Source organism: Dermacentor variabilis, chromosome 9 (assembly GCF_050947875.1).
Source record: "Dermacentor variabilis isolate Ectoservices chromosome 9, ASM5094787v1, whole genome shotgun sequence".
In the NCBI taxonomy this organism is placed as follows: domain Eukaryota; kingdom Metazoa; phylum Arthropoda; class Arachnida; order Ixodida; family Ixodidae; genus Dermacentor; species Dermacentor variabilis.
This window is the reverse complement of record NC_134576.1, coordinates 143,881,836-143,900,244: the sequence shown is the minus strand read 5'-3', so window position 1 is coordinate 143,900,244 and position 18,409 is coordinate 143,881,836. Positions and strand designations below refer to the sequence as shown.

General features: G+C 46.8%; 1 protein-coding gene, 1 long non-coding RNA gene and 1 other non-coding gene across 3 annotated transcripts; 1 reads left to right on the top strand and 2 right to left on the bottom strand.

The window, feature by feature from the left end:
* Nucleotides 1-846: 846 nt before the first annotated feature.
* Nucleotides 847-1,830, top strand: LOC142557718 (uncharacterized). Its single transcript, XR_012822817.1, has 2 exons — nucleotides 847-1,380; nucleotides 1,449-1,830. It is a non-coding gene; the product is annotated as an uncharacterized LOC142557718 (long non-coding RNA).
* An 8,608-nt stretch (nucleotides 1,831-10,438) lies between these two features.
* Nucleotides 10,439-14,106, bottom strand: LOC142558226 (uncharacterized). Its single transcript, XM_075670383.1, has 3 exons — nucleotides 14,071-14,106; nucleotides 12,623-12,681; nucleotides 10,439-10,715 (listed from the first exon to the last, which is right to left on the bottom strand). Exons 2-3 carry the CDS (start codon nucleotides 12,669-12,671, stop codon nucleotides 10,444-10,446), a joined length of 321 nt encoding a protein of 106 aa, XP_075526498.1. The 5' UTR covers nucleotides 12,672-12,681; nucleotides 14,071-14,106; the 3' UTR covers nucleotides 10,439-10,443.
* On the bottom strand, nucleotides 12,860-12,932 carry TRNAP-CGG (transfer RNA proline (anticodon CGG)). The gene has a single exon. It is a non-coding gene; the product is annotated as a tRNA-Pro (tRNA).
* Nucleotides 14,107-18,409: the final 4,303 nt, after the last annotated feature.

The window sequence follows — 18,409 nt, the reverse complement described above, 5'->3', positions numbered from 1 at the left end:
TTGCACTTGATGCTGAGTATTTTACATGTATCCATAAACTGCAGATATGCACATCAGATCCCTGCGAGCATTTTCAAAATTCAATTATTTTAGACAACAGGCACATATGCAATACTGGCATAATCCCGAATACCACTAAGCGGCTGGGACACATTTTTGTTGATCATACTCGCAGGTAAAATAAGTACATCATGTGGACAGCTCCAGCTCATTTTCCTTAAATCGGTGTGTACAAGGGGTATGCTAAAATAATTTTTTTCTCGCGCACCGATTATTTTGCTGTATAAGCAAGAGAACCCACCACGTTAGTGTAACGTATCTTGTACGTCACACTAATATGTGCTTTAATTTACCAAGTGAGATGAGTTACTTTTATGACTCATTGAGTCAAATCACACTGCAAGCTGCTTTCATCAATCTTCAATTGGATTTTGCAAATGTTTAATGAAACATGTTTCCCTTTTATGCAGATATGCAATGGCAAGCCCTTCCGTGTGTTCCAAAGATAAAATTTAAGCTCTAAATTAAAGAAGATATTTCTAGTCAGAAACAAGCAAAAATGGTGAATGCAGAGTATCAGAAGCCCAAGGTACAGAAATTATGAAAAGTGTCGAATGATATTAAGGAAAGGTCGTATTTGAATATGTAAGACTCTTTAGTAGAGGTTAAGCAAGTCAATATAGGTAGAATACTCTGCAGTATTATGCGAGTGAGGGGATGTCAAACAATGGGTCAGGAAATGCGTTGTTTATCTGCAAAACAAAAGCTGATTGCCATTACATAAGTCACTTTAGCATCGTGAGACTGCTGCTTGATAAATTCAGAAATAAAGCAAAAAACAAGACACGCAAAAATAAAAAACAATTTAATGATGCTCTCTCCACAGTGGGATAAATAAAAACAAACACATCACATCTAATGTGGACATATCAGATGCCTCGTGAAACACTAAAGGAAAAATTCAGTTTCGAGCTATGGCACTTGCCGCATAGATGAGGGGCGTCTTGCACTAATAGTGATAGTTACCACTTCATTTAATAATTGAAAGCATTCGTGCAGACAAGGATGATTCTTTATATTTTTGGCTACCACTTCAAATGCCTCCACCAAGTGTTACAATGCTGCACGCAGCCATACTAAGGATCTCGCAGCAACACCTGCAGGTAAAAAGCAGAAGCAGTCAAAGTGCTGGTGCATACTGGACACTATGTTTGAAAACATTTAGGCAAGAAGAGTGCAAGAAGCAGACATAACTGCATTTATTTCCATAATTCCCCATTTGAATGGCCTTTTCTTTTTGCTTAGACAATGCCTACGCCTAGCAACAGCATCTCCCTCATACAGAATCCGCAAGCCAAGAGGCCGTGAAGGCAAATGCAGGTAAGAGGCAAGAAGCAATAGCACTGGTATCAACATTCATCTAATTTCTTGCTTTTTCTTTCGTTTAGGCAGCCAGCACACCTCGAACAGCCACCTTGACTGCGGGTGTGTCACCCTAGTCGCCAAGGAAACATTTGAGGGAAAGCGACAGGCACCGTGAACAGCCACTTCTCCATGTAAACGAGACTCTTTCTCTCGGATGACTCCTACGCCTCGCCACGCCAGCACACTTGTGCACAAAGATGCCGCGGAGGCACGTGCAGGTCAGAGGCAAGAAGCAGTGGCACTGGTGTCGACATTCACCCAATTTCTTTTTCTTACACTGAGGCAGCCAGCACACCTCGAACAGCCACCTTGACTGCAGGTGTGTCAGTAGATTCCTGTTGTACATATGTTCATAATAAACTTCAGTAAACTTGAACTTGATAATAAACTTGAAGGCAAATGGGACATTGATGCATTGTATTTTTGAACATTTATTGTACACATACAATATATGTTATACTTTGCAGTGCTACAGAGCGTATTTTGAAGCTTCCCCCTATATTTTGCACCTTTAATTACGTATGTGTTGTGTGGCCCTCGATGCAGTTCATGTTGTAGCAGCTGCTTTGTCTGTGTATCGCACATTGGCTTAAGCTCGTGATATCCACATACTTCTCTCACATATACAAAATAAAGTTCTATGTAGTTCTCAGTGTTACAACAAAAAAATGAAAGTAAACAATTCGATCGTGGAATTGTGTTTATTACAGTGATTCCTATGTCGGTTACTGACAAGTTGACAACTTGAACTGGTCAATCGGTCCATAGACTCCTCTATTTTTCAAAAATAGAAGAGGCTATGATCCGTCATGGCAAGTAATTGTATGCATACATAAAAAAAGGGGATATGTGTGTGTGTTTGTAGTGGGGGGCATAGGATTAGGGCGGATACGAAAAAATGCACCAACACCGTCCTCTAGACCCATTCCATTAAGGTACCGTAACAAAGCGTATTATGCATAAAGTTCATACAACCAACTCTGATATTACTACACACGCCAGGCGACGCGAGCTACATTTGTCATGACGCATTCGCGACTGCACCGGATGCCCTCCATATTATTCTCGTTAATCGTGCTCACTGCACCGAGGCAAAAGAAAGATCATGGGCGCAGGTACCTTTAAAGTATCTCGACCTTGCGAGGCACTGCTGCGCGTGCCAGGGGAGCTGTCCGTGCAAACACTCCCTGGCACACACCTGCCTCGGCGGCCCCAACCTACGTACCGTTTTGCCTCGAGCTTTGATCCCCCCACTGTCCCTTGGGTGCCCTGTGGAGTTCCTGCGCCGCCTGCTTTAATATAATCTCAGGTGCTCTCCTGAGACTTCCGTTTGTCGGTTACATGTGCCCTACAGCTAGCTGGATCAGTACTTATAATAATAAAAAAACCCGATCTAGCGTCACGACGATATATCGCGAAAGCGGCTTTTGCAACATACCGCGCCCGTGCGAAGAGAATAACGGAACGCCAGCGAGGAATCTGACCACAGCTTCCGAGCTCGTAACCTCGTCGAGTGACACTCCTGCAACAGGCGTGACCGCTGAAAACCGCATACCGCCGGAAACTTCAACAGGATCATCCCTCGGTTGCATAACTGCCACCTGTACGGCCAACATGGACCACACCCACACCGTCCCGCAACATAGAATAAAAAACCAACTTATAAAGCCCAAACACACGGCTGCACGCACACATCACGACACTACAAGCGAGACGCCGAGCTGCTACGCTGCTACTGTTGCCGGATTAAAACTGACTACTGTCACCAAGTCTAGCACGCGTCTCAGGAGCTGGCAACCTCGGCGCGTAGCAACATGGCGGCGCTCTTGCGGTTCCCGATTTCAAAGCATGGGCCCTATGGGTAGCTTGTCCTCTGGAGTCAGTGTAGTAACTCTATGTAATTTACCTACCGAAAGAATATCGAAGAAAACGGGAGACGCTTGGTCCACCGAGAACCATGGGCGTCTTTCGCTGGAGTTTGAGGTATAGTAGCGGCGCCTGGTGGCGGCGCGCGAAACGTTATCTGGGTAGTACCGGCTTGGGTAGTATTGAGCCCTGGCTGTGGCGAAGCACGTTTCTAGCGCGAGTTCTGCGTCGATTCGCGCTTTTTCTTGCCCTGTTGCAAGTGCGAAAAAGCTCGTCACTTCTCACAGACCCCGCCGACCACGTTGCGAGCTCGCCGCAGGCTTTAGTTTAACGAAAACGGACTCTCCGTGAGACGTAATGCTGGAAGCAGTAGGAATCTGCGACGCCGATCCGGAGAGACCTAGCTCAGCCTCGAAAAACCGTCACCGTCGTTACTTCTGCGTTGTGGGCTGCCATAAACAAGAAGGCCTGGATCCCAACACCAGATTCTACCGTTTTCCTTCAAGGCCTCACGAAGCGAAGCGTCAGGCGCGCTGGATAGCTGCAGTTTGTCGCGCTGGGTAACCGAAACCTTGCACCATGCTGACTGCTGCACCTGTCTTGAAGCTTGCTTGACTATCTGCATTCTAAAATTCGGTCTTTTGCACCCACACTCCCGACGGCAGACCGACATAGCAGCAGGCATGGCTGGTGATTCACGATTCGAGACCCGGCTACAGCGACAATTAACAATTCGACCGGTGCGAAGTGGTGAAGTGACCAGGTGTGTGCAAATGAGCACAAATGGTCGGGCTCATTCGATGACAATTCACTAGTCCACTACGAGCAGCACAGGTTAAGATAGTTAAATGCGCTCATCCTTGATCTCAAGCGAGCACGTTGAGGCAGCGCAGCAAGGCAGTATTGATTGCAGCACATCGATGTTCGAGCGCTGTCATTAAAAGCTACATCAAGCGAGCAGCGCTCGAGCTCGCGCTGCCGCGCGATTCGCACGTACGTTACTGGAAGCTCATATGCATAACACCACTTAATTATCAGTTGCTAAAGGGACAGATGGCCGCTACTACAGTGCAGGCATAACTACTTGTCTAGCGGCATGCAGTCAACAAAGATTGCAGGAGGCCCGTCGTTTCGCGGCATGTCGAAAGACCGCTCGAGCAGTTCCGTACACATGATGTCTGCTTATCGCTGCTGTGAATTCATTTATAGCAAGTATTTCCTCCCGTTTGTGCGCCTGAATCTAGCAGCGTGCAAACCTTACCTGAAGTTCAACTTCGTACGCGACTCGCTTCACTTGCGATTGACACCACGCTAAAACTTCGCCGCTTAGTTCTTGAATGGCATACACGTATTCGGCGTTGCATAATTTATTGCCTTTACGCAGCGTGCCACCCTGAAAAAATCTTCTGCGCCCGATGTTCTCTGCAAACCGTGGTACAACAAAACCGAAAGCGGCGGCGCCATGTTGTAGACGTGCTTTCCGAAGCAGACGACCGAGCTTGGTACTACTCAGTGCAGGACAGGGGGCGCTTTTTAGCACCATTTTCGCAGCGCCTCCTGAGCAATGCAAGAGCGCCATACGCATACTGCTCGGTATCCTACTCTGGCGAGACAAGACTTTCCGGAGAGGTTGCGCTCAAGCAAACGCGGTGCAATTCGTCGAGTCCCCACAGTGATGGCGGCGAGCGACGATAGTTTCTGTTTCTCGTCTGCTAGCCAGAAAGCGCCCCAAACTTTGCCAGGCGAAAATCCACTCGGCCAGAGAAAAGCGAACGCACACCGAAGTGCGCCGCGCGGTGGTCGGAGCAACACGAGAAAAACGCATGCGCTCTGGCTGCCTCTGGTAGCCCGCGGGTAGGGCAGCGAGGACAAAAAAATTGAAGAGGCTCAATGTGTCCTCGCGAATAAGAGTCAAAGTAGAAAAAATAAATGAGAACGTAGTTACCTTGGCTGACTTTAGTGTCTTGACATGGATGCTTTTGCGTAGGTGAAAAAAAAGTGTTCATATTTTTTTATGTGTCATGACGGCACAAATGAACCACCAGAACGCTTCATCTGATCGGACCTCGCTGCTGGCTTTGTCAACTTGTCTGATAGTGTGTTGATTTGGCTTGTCTCGTTGTATGGTCCGATGTAAGACTTTAGAAAAGTCAATGCACCTTTGGCGTCCAATATTTATAACAACATCAAACCGACATAGTTTAACAATTGAAAATCTAAAGCACGACTTTGGAAATGTCCAATGCACCTTTCACATCAAAATTTTATGAGAACTTTATACCCATAAATTTCGGAATTGACATCCATGCGCTGCGTAGATTCCACGGCCTCCGCAAGATGCCGTGGCGAGCCCGTTCGCCATCAAAACGCCCTTGAAACTGTGCTCGGATGGGGCTGCTTGGCGTTACGTGACTCCCGGTGCATGGGCGCTGCCGGAAAATCCAGCCCGAGTTCGCAAGGTTCGCGCTGAAACGTCTTTTCGGGCGTGAAAAAGACATTATAGAGAAAATTCAGAATGATTTCCGGCACCGGGGATTGCTTGGGTGGGCGGTGCATGGACAGCACAAAAAAATTTCGGGGAGGGGGCTGTAGCCCCATAAGCCCCCCCCTCCCCCAACTAGCGCCGAGCACCCGCTGCGAACACATATGATGTCACGGGAAGATGGTGCGCGCTAGTTGGTGTCGCCACGCACCTGTCGCCTTTGCGCATTTCCTGGTTCAGGAACCCTCGGAACACGATAACACCGTCATATTAGCGGCTTCAGTGCAATCTATCAAAACTAGTTAGTTAGTTAATTCGGGTTTAATGGCGCAAAAGCGACTAAGGCTATCCTGCGCCATATCAAAACTAGCTGCATTTTCCTCTTTGTGTCCTTTTAAATGACATTCGCGTGAAGGGCTATATCAATAACTTCTGATGCATGAAATACGTAGAAGAAACGCTCAAGCTTTATGTTGACAAATGCATTTAAAATGCTAAATGAAGAACGACCACATGACTATTGATTGTGGGAGTTCCCGAAGGAAAGGCAAGAAAGCGCAATCAGCGTGTCTGGCACTTCTTTGCGGTGCGCCAACAGCTAACCGAAAACGCTGTTTGCATTGACATCCACCTTAGAAACCTTATTGAACCGACTTAGACTATTCAATGCTGTTGGGTGCTGGGGGCGTTGATGCAAGCCCGATGCGACAGCTGGCGTTTGCATGAGTCCGACACGCTGAATGCAGGCCAACAGGTTGGCTCGGCCTGCTTTCGCCGGATAGATGTAAACGTCGTGTACATAGGGTTACCAACATAAAGCCACCGCGCGCCTTTATATGATTTCAGAGTGTTGTTTTCATAGCAGCCAAAGTGTGGTAGGCAATCAATGACGGCATGCTATAGCCCATGTACTCTGATTTCTGTTTGTCTCGGAAAAAAAAAGCGAATCGTTTGTTTATTTCGCAAAAGTGTTTTTCGAGGGAGAGGTGGCGCTCGGGAAAATTGGATTCCGTGTCGCCAATTTTCACGTACCGCTCCTGCACGAAGACAACTTTATTTCGAGCTAAGGCTCCAGCAGAAGCAATACATGAAGCGGCAATTGAGTGTATTATGTATTATTCACCATTCTGTGCACGGCTATTGGGAGTTTATCCCACTGCTTGCATGTTACTTCAGTCATCGCAGTCGAAAACAAGCTAGAATTGACGCATGGAGGATGAAGTTCCACCTGTGATTTTATGTTTCCTCAATCTTCACGCATGATTGAATGAATATGGCCTGGTTGCCCACACCTATTCCGTTTTTGGGGCCCGAGAAAGCGAAGAGAGGTCCTGTTCACGGAACTACCGTTCGAAATCTCGTTCTTTCTTGCTTACTTCTGGCGCAGGAAGGGATCGCGTCATCGTAGAAGCATGAAAACATCACTGAGTTGGCAGAAGTTGTTTTCTAAATGCATAATATAGTAAAGAACTCAGGAAATAAAAGAGCATACGTGGTTATCTCTGCTGAGCGAAGTTGCGCTTGACAAAGTATGTCTGTCAATGTAAATAACACGAACAAAATTCGATGGGATCCACCTTACGATTGCTATCGACAGTAATGCGTTTAGCATTAAATCACTATAACCACACAAGAAATTTCTACCGTCCTTTATCGCGGACCGACGCATCCCAACACCTAAGCAAGGTAGCACACCGTATGACATTAGAGAAGTGGCACACACGAATTCACCCAAGAACGATTGCATTCCCTCGACCACTCTATGCAACTGCGGATGTTACCAGGGCTTCTGCGAAATGAGGAAACAATGCTGTGCCGCTTACGCTTGGGCGTCGCATTCACCAATGCATATACGTTTTTGGTTGGAATGACTGATAGCGCCAACTATAATGTCCGCGGTGTCGAGGAAACTATAGAACATCTACTGTGCTACTGCCCATCTTTTCAAAACGAAAGACATAACCACTGCAGAGCTCTCAATCAGCTAGATAGAACACCGTTCACCTTGAAGAAGATCTTGGGACGATAGCCTCGTATATCGCAGCTACAAAAGGCCACCAAAGCTCTGCTGCGATATTTGAAAGCTACTGGATTGAGTGAGCGTCTGTGATCCTGACTGAGAGACCGAACGATATACCGAGTAGACTTTCTCTTCTTCTTTTAATCTTTCCGTCCCCTTTCCCCTGTGTAGGGTAGCCAACCGGGCTCAGTCCTGGTTAACCTCCCAACCTTTCCTTTATCATTTGCTGTCTCTCTCTCTGCCTAGAAAATGAGATATGCATGAGGCGTGTACTGCAACGGGATTCCTCTTTCGCTCTTCCCTAAGGATACTTGGGGCCATCTAGCGCCGCCGTCGCGAAGCCTGCACGTGGCCTCCGAAGTGCACGGCGCCTGCGAAGGCTGAGGCCCAAACAGTGAAAGGTTCCTTTCCTTCGGGCGCTTCCTAGCCTTACGTGAGGCCTCCTCACAGCGAAGGACCGATGGAGGAAGCAAGCGTACTCTGAAAGCTGCCTTCACCCGTCCTCACGTAAGGAGCGGTTGCCGCATGCCTGGGTTAGAGATTATCTCTTAAAAGCTTTACGCGAACACCATTATTCAATAAAAAATGTAACACCGCACAATCTTTAAATTGAAGAGCTAATCTAGAGAAGCGTGGACGCTTTCTTCTATTTTTGTTTACTAAATTTTAAAAAAAGTTGCGCATTACAGTGCAAAACTTATGTGCTTCAGCAACGCTGGCACGCCGGCGTCGTGCAACGCCTAGCAACGCCTAGCAACATAGAGTTTCCTGCAAAAATTACTAGAGGGAACTCTGGCGCTAGTGTCTACGGGAGCTGCAATGGGCGCGGTTGTCCCAGCATGGGAATTCTGGGAAGTACATGGATTTGCCTAAACTTCGTCTTTTTGGCTTCAAACCGGCTTCGTGACTTTGTAAACTCGTCATTTTCAACAGTGTATTACGTCATAAATAATTAAATAAACATCATTAAAATTGCCAGACTTCAGGATTCGAACACAGGGACTCTAGCGAAGACGCCTGATATTGAAACCATTAAGCCGCGGATGCATGCATCGACAAGCGAATGAAACGCCCTTGCGAATTTATCGCGGGCATGCCAGTGCCTCGAGACGCTTGGCGCGTTTCGATTTGACCACCTGGACAAGTTCAATCCTTGCAATTAAAATTACCGATATACACCGCAGTATAACTTTCTACGGCTCGTTTCTAAGGCAACACCGCATTCACTAGACGCGCTTTTGTACCGCTTTCAAGCATCGAACTCGTGGCTGAGTGGTAGCGTCTCCGTCTCACACTCCAGAGACTCTGGTTCGATTCCCACCCAGCCCATCTTGGAAGTTGCTTTTTATTTATGAAGTGCCTGCCATGATTTATCGCTCACGGCCAACGCCGCGGACGCCGACGCCGACACCCGACACCGACGCCGACGACACCGGCTTTTCTGCGACACGAGCTCCTTAACGCTATCGCGTTAATAGCAATGGTACGCGTTCCCGGCCGGTAAGCTCCTCGTCTGGGGCCGCCGGGTTGGCACGACGTCGACGGTCTCTCTCCCGCCGCTGATCTCGCTGTCGCTCCTCGTAGGTACGCTGCTCTTCAGGCGTACGGATCACGCGTGGCCTTCCCATAGCGACGGTGGAGCGAGATGGTACCAAAATTCTCCTTGGTCGCCATACCAGGCGCACACTATGTGGCGCACTACGTCATACATTCACAGAGAGACAGCTGCGACGGAGCGCCGTTTTAAACGCAGGTGGCCGTTAAGCTGAGCTCCGACGCGAGCGGCGATATGCGTTTGCTTTTGTTGTTGGCTCTTTCTTCTAGGGCCAGCTTTCCAGGGCAGAGTTTTTCCGCGCGTACGCCATAAAATCCTGGATTCCAGCCATAGACAGCGTCATTGTAAAAATTCAAGAGAGTCATTGACGTGCCTAAGCATCTTGATCACTTTGACCAGGTCAACGTTCTCTTCCGTGTATTTGTCACGTTGGGACAAGAAAATGTCGCTTAAAAGTTTAGCTAAACAAGACCCAGTGCATTTCTCGTCCCTTTGCACGAAATCTCCGTAATTATTAACAGTGATCATAGATGAGAGACAAGCTTGATATTTGTAAAGAATAGGCAGCATGTAAACCTGCACCATTCAGGAACATCGCAAGACAAGAGTCTTCAATAAAAACCCTGAAAGCGTAAAGTTCAGTTTGCGGAATAGAATTAAACAACACGGCAACGGCCACGAAAAGGCAATACTGGATATATTTAGGCATTGCTCTCGGGAAAAAAAATTAAAATAAGATTATACGGATCCCACCACTGTGAGCATCGATGTAAGCTAAGCTTCCTATGCTGTGTACTTTGATTGACGACATTGAGCTGCGATATCGGCGATACTTCGCGAATGACTGCTTCACTATGTGCGCTACCAGTCTCCAGTGAAACCCGGTTTCTTTCACGCATCTTTCCTACGCAGAGGGACATGTTTACGTGTCTATACGTTGTCGATGTATGATAACTAGGTGGAGCCGTAAATGATATTTTTCACTGCGTATCACGAGTGGTTGAGTCTAGAAAAACGTTTCATATAAGTTACAGTTCATTTCACTGGGAAATAATCAGGTATACGTTCTGATAGAGAAGATGCAATTTATTGTATTCAGCCTTTGTTAATCAAGCTCCCGACAGCAGCCCCGACAGCGCCGGATATGGCGCCGTTTGCGATGATCCCCGCGACAGCCGCAACTACGGCCGGAATGGCGTGCTCATCGGTTTCATCGCCGACACTGTCGACAGACTTTTCGAGTGTCTTGAAGGCACCGATGATGTCCTCACGGTGCTCCATGAGGGAACGGGAAATCCTTTCCGTGAGTTCTTTTGTTGCCTCGTCTACGTTCCTTGCCGGCTTGCTCAGCGTGGCTGCGTGAATTTCTGTAACGTCGAGCGAGTGAAATACATTAAGCATGTCACGTAAGCTGGCATTCAAATACATGCAGTGAGGACGGCGAAAAAAATAATGAAGGAGGAAAGAGTTCGGCAGAAAGTATATCGTGATAGATACGTGTTTGAAGCGGTCACGACAGTGCACAAATGGAAGGAATGCACAACACCACGGCAATATTGCTGTAAAACGACGGCATTCTTACGGTACATGAGAGCCGGGAGAAATGCCTTGGACGTAGTGTTCTGAGATAGTAAAATATTCCCTTCGCGTCGCAACCACCCAGTGTGCTTAAGGCGTCCTTCGCGCGATATCGAGGGCAAGTCAAATAGCGGGCACGCATTCTTTTCGCTTATTCACTACAGTCGCCCTGTGGAGTCGTGCAGTGCGTGTATTAAATAAACCGAAATGGTGCATGAAAAGTAAGCTTAGGGAATGAAAGGGAGAGAAGTACTTACGTATGCATGAAGGTAAATAAATCTTTCATTCCTTCGATTAACGGCAACATACTTAATTAGACAGCCATTGTCGCCTTTCTAGTAAGGTTGTTGTATACTAGGGCCCCTTTAACGTAAAACTATTCCAATGTGTTTTATTCCAATCTCCTGACGTCAAATTTACGTAGCCGCCGACGCAAGCATCGGGCGGTCACCCGCCAGGTTCTCTGTACAGACCAATCAAACGCTCTCCTCGTTCATAGGAGGTCACTTTTGTTTGCTTGAAAAACGAATAACATTGCCTACACTGAGCGGCTTGTCTTATCTAACTGGCTCACAAGAGGCGAGGAGCACGCTCAAGTGGAGAGGGATTCGATAGGGCGGAGCCACTACACTGAAAATCGATAACCGGATGAAGAGGGTGGCGGCGGCGTCTGCGATTGGTCTGCTTTCCCTTACTAAGTTTGCGGTGGCTCGTCGACGGTTGCGGCGGCATGCAACGGAAGCTTAAGAATGACGCTAAAACGAATCCTCAGCAAAGGAGAGTTGGCAGAACGAGGTCGTAAACGGGCCGAAAGTGCTCGAAAATGTTACACGGCCACATAGAAACTTTTATTACACGCAAATAAACCTATGCTCTTCGACAGGTGCGAGTAGCCAGTGCCTAAGCGATCGGCGGCAGCCAACTTTTATTCCTTTCGGAACGGGGCAGCCTGCGGCTATTCAGAAAAAAAAAATCAGTTTTGTTCGGCATATTAATGCATCTTTATCGCGTACAAGTCACTTTGACGCGGTGAGTTCTTGCGGTTTTGTGACGTCGCGTGAGAGGCAGGTGAAGTGGGCGGAGCCCTAAAACTTTTAACCAATGGCCGAAGGTAATGGCGAAGAGGCGTCGAATCAGAAATAACGATTTTTCTTTTGTTCGGTCGAATCATGCATAATCCGTATGTACACGTTATATCAGATGGGGAGCTATCGCGGTTTTCGTGACGTCGCCTGACAGACAGGTGAAAGGGGGGTGGTCCAAAAATGTTTGACCAATCGCGAAAGGCTGATTGCAAAATTGGAATAGAAAAGTTTGGAATAGTTTTGCGCTATAGCGCCCTAGGCCTTTGTTAAGATGAATATAAAGGAATAATATTTAATCACCTGGAATGTGCGACTATTCCTTTTTATGTAATAGTAATAATAAAGAGAGAAATATTGTAAACACAGAAGCAGCCACAGGCACGAAAACTTTTGTAGAACATGAGAGGAATCACTTGCGGTGTCTCACCGGCTGAGAAATTGCCAATATTATTATGCTTGTAAACATAAAGAAAAAATTTGAACTCAGGTTTTCTATGTCTCCAGGAAGAGAAAATATCCGCTATACTAAATCTAGAGGGAACACTGAATGTATGCATTTGAACGAAGAAGAAAGCACAGATGCGTGCCAGTTGCACAGTGTTGGTACTTACGACACAGGTGCCCCAGAATAACGAGTGCCAAGATAACGTAGGAGTTCATGGCGAATGGCCTGCGGCAAAGAACGAGAAGAGAGGGGGTTAACCGAGGGTCCCGATTTTTATTAGTCATATCATGAGAAGCCAACAAACAGTGACACCAAGGACAACGTAAGGGAAAGTACTTGTGCTAAATAAATGAGATAAAGAAACGACAAATTAATGGAAATTAAAGTGGATGAAAAAACAACTTGCCGCAGGTGGGAACCGAACCCACAACCTTCGCATTCCGCGTGCGATGCTCTACCAATTGAGCTACCGCGGCGCTGTTTCCCCATCCATTTTCTTGGGTACTTATGTGTACTAGTAGAACGCTGGGAGAGTTAACCAGCGCCACCACTCACATACCTTGGCTACTACGTCACATACCTTGGTTCTACTAGGTCACATAAATACTCAAGAAAGTGGATGGGGAAACGTCGCCGGGGTAGCTCAATTGGTAGAGCATCGCACGCGAAATGCGAAGGTTGTGGGTTCGGTTCCCACGTGCGGCAAGTTGTTATTTCATCCACTTTAATTTCCATTAATTTATCGTTTCTTTATCTCATTTATTAAGCACAAGTAATTTAATCTATGTTGTCCTTGGTTTCAGTGTTTGTTGGCTTCTCATGCGGCGGCAAAGAAAAGCACGCAAGTTGATAGAAATTCCTGAGGCCATACCACCTCTAGGAGGCACTGCAAAAAAATGCACTCATGAATGAAGATTTTGGTTGCACCTCAGGAAGCCTGTGTGGGCTAACCCTGGAACTCTATTAAAGATAAGGAAGTTGCTTTTGTTGTTTTCTGACGCGCAGCTGACACACACTAACGACAATTGCTACGTAAGCCGTACGCCATGTATCGCGGTACAGCGACCGTTCTTGTGACGGCAGAATTTTTGATTTTCTCTGCTAGTCTCCAGGATTTCTATTCTTTCGAAAAATTCGCTGTTATCTCTTTATCTGGTACATTACAGTGGATTGGCGATTGATTTCTCCAACTAAACGACCCCCGCCACAAACAATTTTTTTTCTTTTTGTTGTAGTCGCTAGACGACAAGTGCGTTTTCTTTTAAATTATCCATCTGTATTCCATATAGTAATATTTTATTCAGTAAGTACCGTCCTTTAAATATTACGTTCGACGGACATAAAGAGTCCGTATAACACGCGACAAGTTCTTTGAAAAGATAAAATATTTAGGCAAATAATATTACTGATATTGTGCTACGAATGAAACAGTATTTTACAGAACGACATTAGCAGGGTAAATTGTAGCGCGTTTTAGTGTTGTAAAAAATTTCCTGGGAAAACGAAGTATCTTTTTGCCTTCAGTCTCTTCAGCGACAGTTTGTGTGTCTGAAAAGCATACAGTGCTGAAATTTAAACAGAACAACAATTTGCTAGAACCTGAGGTCAACTTACGATGAAGATGCAGGCTTGATTTGGTCTCCGTTTCTGCCTTGACGGCCACTGTGTAAAGCTCTGGAACTGTTCTGAGTTTTTATACTTGGAAGCAAGCTGCAAGTTTCTTGCCCTCTGTAATGTTTTAGCGGATGTTACGATAAAAAAAGTAGCTTACCTTCTTTTTCATCCGCGAGTACACATTTACTATGATTGTGAGAGGTCAATCGATGTATGAAATAGCACTGATGTAAGCAGATACTTGAGATAGGGTATGTGAGTGTTTCTACTATGCTAGTAGCAGCACAATGAGGCCACACAATGTAATCATCGCGGCGCCGTGACAATGAACTTGATGGACATTGACGCGTGGCCTTGTGATAAGCATGCATACAAGTAAGTGCACCGGTTTCCAACGAATCCTTTGCTGAAGAGTATTTAACTAAGTAAGTTAGTTCATAGCTAAGACGAGTTTGAACAGCTGGACTGAAAATGAAATTAAAAAGCTAAGGAAGATAGAAAAGGACGTCGCTGGGTCTGAAACTTGTAACCGCTGCCATTTGTGAATAAGTTTTAAGAGAACTGCAATAATTCATCTCTTTAGAATATGTTTGTCAGCAGCAGGGACGTACCTAGGATTTTTTCGGGGGGGTGGGGGGGGGGGATCCAAAGTAACTTTTCTACGGAAATGAGGGAGGGGGTTACCTTTACTACTACAACTGTGAATAATGTCCACCATTCGCCATTAAAACGCATAAACCGCAAAAGATAAATCAAATAAGGTGTATCTCACAGGTAAGCCTGTGAGATACACCTCTCATTTACTTGGCAAACAACGAACTACATCAAATGGCCTCACGAATGAAAGAAGCGCAGGAAGAACACTGCCAAGAACAAATACAGAAGCGAAAGTGTAAAATAAAGATTTCTAGTAGCGTTTTATTTTCATTAGCTATGAAGGAACTATAGAGAAATATTGCGGGAAGATCACAGTTCTTTTGGATTCCTCGTTTACTGCTCTACCAAGTTCAGTGCCAAAACCGACTCGTGCTGCTTTATGGGAAGCTGCGTCACAGTTGCGACGCCCTGAGTCCCGTACAACCGCGTAGAGCGCAGGACTCTGCGGTTCTAGACGTAGTGTGGCCACCGTGAAAACAACAACATTAGCACAACAGAGAAGTGGCTACATCAGACGACTCGACTGATAACTGCAGAAGCGTCATTCAAAACACACGGTATTATTCTGCCCTTCCGGTGGCGTCTTCTCTGGTTCCCTTCTAACTAAAATATCATCATCATCATCATCATCATCATCATCATCATCATCATCATCATCATCATATTTTTGTTATCACTGCATGACAAAGGCCTCTCCCTGCGATCTCCAAGTGCCCCTGTCCTGCGCCAACCGATTCCAACAAGCGCCCGCGAATAACCTAATTTCATCGCCACACCTAGTCTACTGCCGTCTTCTTCTGCGCTTCCCTTCTCTTGGTACCCATTCTGTCACCCTAATGGTCCAACGGTTATCTAGCCTGCGCATTGCATCACCTGCCCAGCTCCATTTTTTCTCTCAATGTGAATTAGAATATCGGCTATACCCGTTTACTCACCGATCCAGACCGCTATTTTCGTCTCAACGTTATGCCTAGCATTCTTAGTTTCATCGCTCTTTGCGCGGTCCTTAACTTGTTCTCGAGCTTCTTTGTCAGTGTCCAAATCTCTGCCCCAAATGTTAGCACCGGTAAAATGCACTGATTGTACATCTTCCTTTTCCAAGATAATGGTAAGCTTCCAGTCAGGAGCTGACAATGTCTGCCGTGTGCGATCCAACCCAATTTTATTCTATGTATTTCCTTCTCATGGTCACGGTTGCCTGTGATTAATTGACCAAGGTAAGCGTACTCCTTCACAGACTATAGAGGTTGACTGGCGATCCTGAATTCTTCTCTTGCCGGGTGTCGGGATTGGGGGCTCAATCCCATCGCTCGTAACCCGTTGTCAAGATTGGAGTACGCCATGAATTAGAAGGTAGCTGGACCATGCCGTCGTCCAACTTATCCACGCTGAGGACGTTGATGAAAGGAAGGACTGCTTCTCATCGAGAACGAGGAATATGGGTTTATTTACGCTATCTACATGCAGGTCATCAGTCTAACATGATTGCTTGAGAAAGTACATCAGTCTAACATGACAGCTTGAGAGAGTACACCAGTCTAACATGACTGCTTGAGAGAGTGTACTGAGCAGCCGCACAACAGCGGTTTATAAACACACGGTCCTCCCTTGATACCCAGGTGACGGAAACGGCCGACCAGCCATCGTAAACAAGCTGCCTCTCTACGGGACAGTTTACGTACACACACACCCACACACACACTTCCTTGCGTGACGTTCACGGTCCGGAGCCGACGTCAGACGGACTTCGTAGAACTCTGGGCTTGTGTCAGGAAAGGTGCCTTTTATTCCCCGAGCTGACCCCTGCAGCGCGACCGGGTGCCCATTGTCTTTCGTCTTGGACTGTGCGTGGAAAGAGCCTCTAACTCGGTTCCCGCGAGCACTCCCCCGCTCGCGGCAGACCAGGGCGGCGGTCGCGGCTCAGTAACAATAGTTGGTCCGCTGATCGCATTCAGTCACAACGGCAACGAGGCTAGAGCGTAACGGTGGCGTTCCAACAAAAGGTGCCGCCGCCGTCGCAACTGGCTGGCAAAACTTGCACCTCAGCTAGGCCGTTCTTAACAGCGCATCCATGGCCCGAAAAATTTCGACTGTCCAGCGCTGATAACCGCTGGGCAGGAAGAGAACGACTGGTGGCCAGGGGGTGATGCCTTGGACCGCAGCAACCACTTGTGTAATGATGTCACCGCCCCAAAACATCCAACAAGGACAGGCAACTTGAAAACGAAGCCCACAACACGGCTCTGCGCGGAGATGACGTACCTTGGCTCCCACATTAGACCCGCTAGGCTTCAAAGAAAATATAAGTGCAGAAACAAAAATGCTGCATTTCGCTATGCCAATTTTTGAAGCACTTTCGTGCTGACAAATTCAGCAATCTTGGATGGAATCCCGCTAAATGAGAGGGATCTTCTTGGCTTAACAAAATTAACAATAATAATCCTAAAATTTAGGCGGGACCCTTAAACGCAGATTTCAAATTAGCCTGCTCAACCCATCCGCATTGCTATGCAACTTTCCCTTCTTATATTTAACGGACAAGTTGTACTCTTGGAGAGTGCGCCTCCATCGGAGCAAGCGGCCATTTTTGTGTGACATTTGATTGAGCCACGTCAGAGGACAGTGGTCGGTCTCGAAGATGAACGTCGCTCCGTACAAGGAACACGACAACTTCTGGGCCGCCCAAACTAAACAAGCGCGTTCCTTCTCTGAAGCGCTGTGGGCTTCCTCTCTTACATTTAGTTTACGGTTGGTAAAGAGGATAGGATGCTCCTCGTTATCGTCGCCGACCTGACTAAACACCAAGCCCATACCTCTGTTGCTTGCGTCGCATTGAACTATGAATTCCTTTGTGTAGTCTGGCGCGCGAAGCACAGGACGAGATACCAATAGCGTTTTCCAACTTTAAAAAGTGTTCTCTTGGTCTTTATCCCAGTGTACGCTACTCGGTGCTCCCTTTCGGAGGGCGTCCGTTAAAGTACTTGCCATTTGCGAGTAATTCGGAATGTACCGTTGATAGTACCCCATAAGTCCCAAAAATGAACGAATGTCTGTTTTCGTGCGCGGCTGAGAAAATTCTGCAATCGTAACTATTTTCAGCTTGGCCGTCCGTCTCGTGTCCTGGCCGACAACATAGCCCAGATAAGTAACCTGCGAACAACCAAATCTACACTTTTCCGCTTTCTTCGTTAAGCCGGCTTCCCTCAACCGTGAGAACACCTGTTTGAGGTGCGATACGTGTTGTTCCCAGCTGTCCGAAAAAATTGCTACATCATCAAGATATGGCAAGGCGAACTCCTGCAAGTCTTTTAGGACAATATTCATTAACTTAGAGAAGCTAAACGGCGCGTTCTTCAGCCCGAAGCTAAGTGCGAGAGGGCGAAAAGGGCCTACAGGTGAGATGAATGCGGCATATCGGCTGGCACTTTCTGAAAGGGGAACTTGCCATTACCCCCGCACGAGATCTATTGTTGAAATGTATTTAGCAGCGCTAACTCTTTCACTTCGTTCCTGAATATTGGGTATCGGGTACAGCTGATCCCTAGTGATGGCATTTAACTTCCTGTAGTCAACACAACGAAGAGGGTCTTTGTTAGGGGTTTCTACCAGTATTAGCGGTGACATGTGGTCCCTCTCAGCGGGCTCAATAACTCCCAACTCTAGCATGCGCTGTAACTCTGCC